Raw genomic sequence first — 933 nt, forward strand, 5'->3', positions numbered from 1 at the left:
CTTATTGTGGCCCCGCCCCTGGGAGACCCTACCAATGACCTCGAAAGGAGTCTCGGCAAAATAGGAGTCATCTGATTATGATGCCTCCTGGGATCATTCTTTAGGGTATTTTGCTGTTGCTGTTTATATCCTAATGCAGAGGTGGCAAAAGTGCAGACATTGTGTACTTAAAGGTGAAATACAAATGGATGGATAGAGTGATAATATAATTTGGTTTGCATTAAAGGCAAGAGAGATTATCCTGGGACAACTCATAATCACAGGGGAGAAACCACTTTACACCAGGACACAGTTCAGCATAGAAATAAGATTTCAGCAGCTCAATCATCCGTACCTTTGTGGTCGTTTTATGGAGTCCTGTTTTAAAGTGAAAAATTCCATGTTCACTTTTTCTAGCTCTGGAACAGAAAGTGAAATCGTATTTATGTCATTCAAGACAAGAGAAAACTACACTTAACATATTGCTTCATATTTATGTTAATGCTCTATATAAAATACAAGTTGTGGGAAACGTTCAATCTGCAAGCTGAGCTCTTATTGGCTGAACTCCCATCGGCAGTAGTAACTGTTTTACTGTTTTATTAAAGAAGTCGTGACAATAATATGAGTAATAGTTTAAGAGTACAAGTGTAGAATAAAATATATAGAAGTGTCAAACATTGTTCCAAAATGTATTTAATACAACCTTAAAAATCAGACTTTTAGTTACTTTTAAAATATTTTAAAACAAAATGAAATGCTGGTCAAAAGTCTCAGCAGAAGATTCAAACCTCCGCATTGAAACACAGACCTGGCCTGTGCATCTGCAGTTTTCTCACGTGCAATACTGGCAATGTGACTGAAGTCGTGGTAGCACTTCTTGACCCTTTGAAGTTCCCGTAGAGCATCCACCACTTCAGCCTGCACCCTCTGCAGCCGTTCCAGGCCCTAACG

The 933-nt window shown here is 38.9% G+C and overlaps 1 protein-coding gene across 1 annotated transcript in view; it reads right to left on the reverse strand.

Annotated features, from left to right (window-relative positions):
* LOC102310328 (F-BAR and double SH3 domains protein 1) overlaps window positions 1-927 on the reverse strand; it is a gene marked incomplete at its 5' end in the record, with an annotated part of 12,862 nt that extends 11,935 nt beyond the window's left edge. Inside the window, 2 exon segments of the mRNA XM_005948278.3 lie at window positions 335-398; window positions 791-927. Coding sequence (XP_005948340.2) covers window positions 335-398; window positions 791-927 — 201 coding nt within the window.
* Between the last annotated feature and the right edge of the window lie 6 nt (window positions 928-933).

Source organism: Haplochromis burtoni, unplaced genomic scaffold (genome assembly GCF_018398535.1).
Source record: "Haplochromis burtoni strain Fernald_Lab_line unplaced genomic scaffold, NCSU_Asbu1 Contig_562, whole genome shotgun sequence".
NCBI lineage: Eukaryota > Metazoa > Chordata > Actinopteri > Cichliformes > Cichlidae > Haplochromis > Haplochromis burtoni.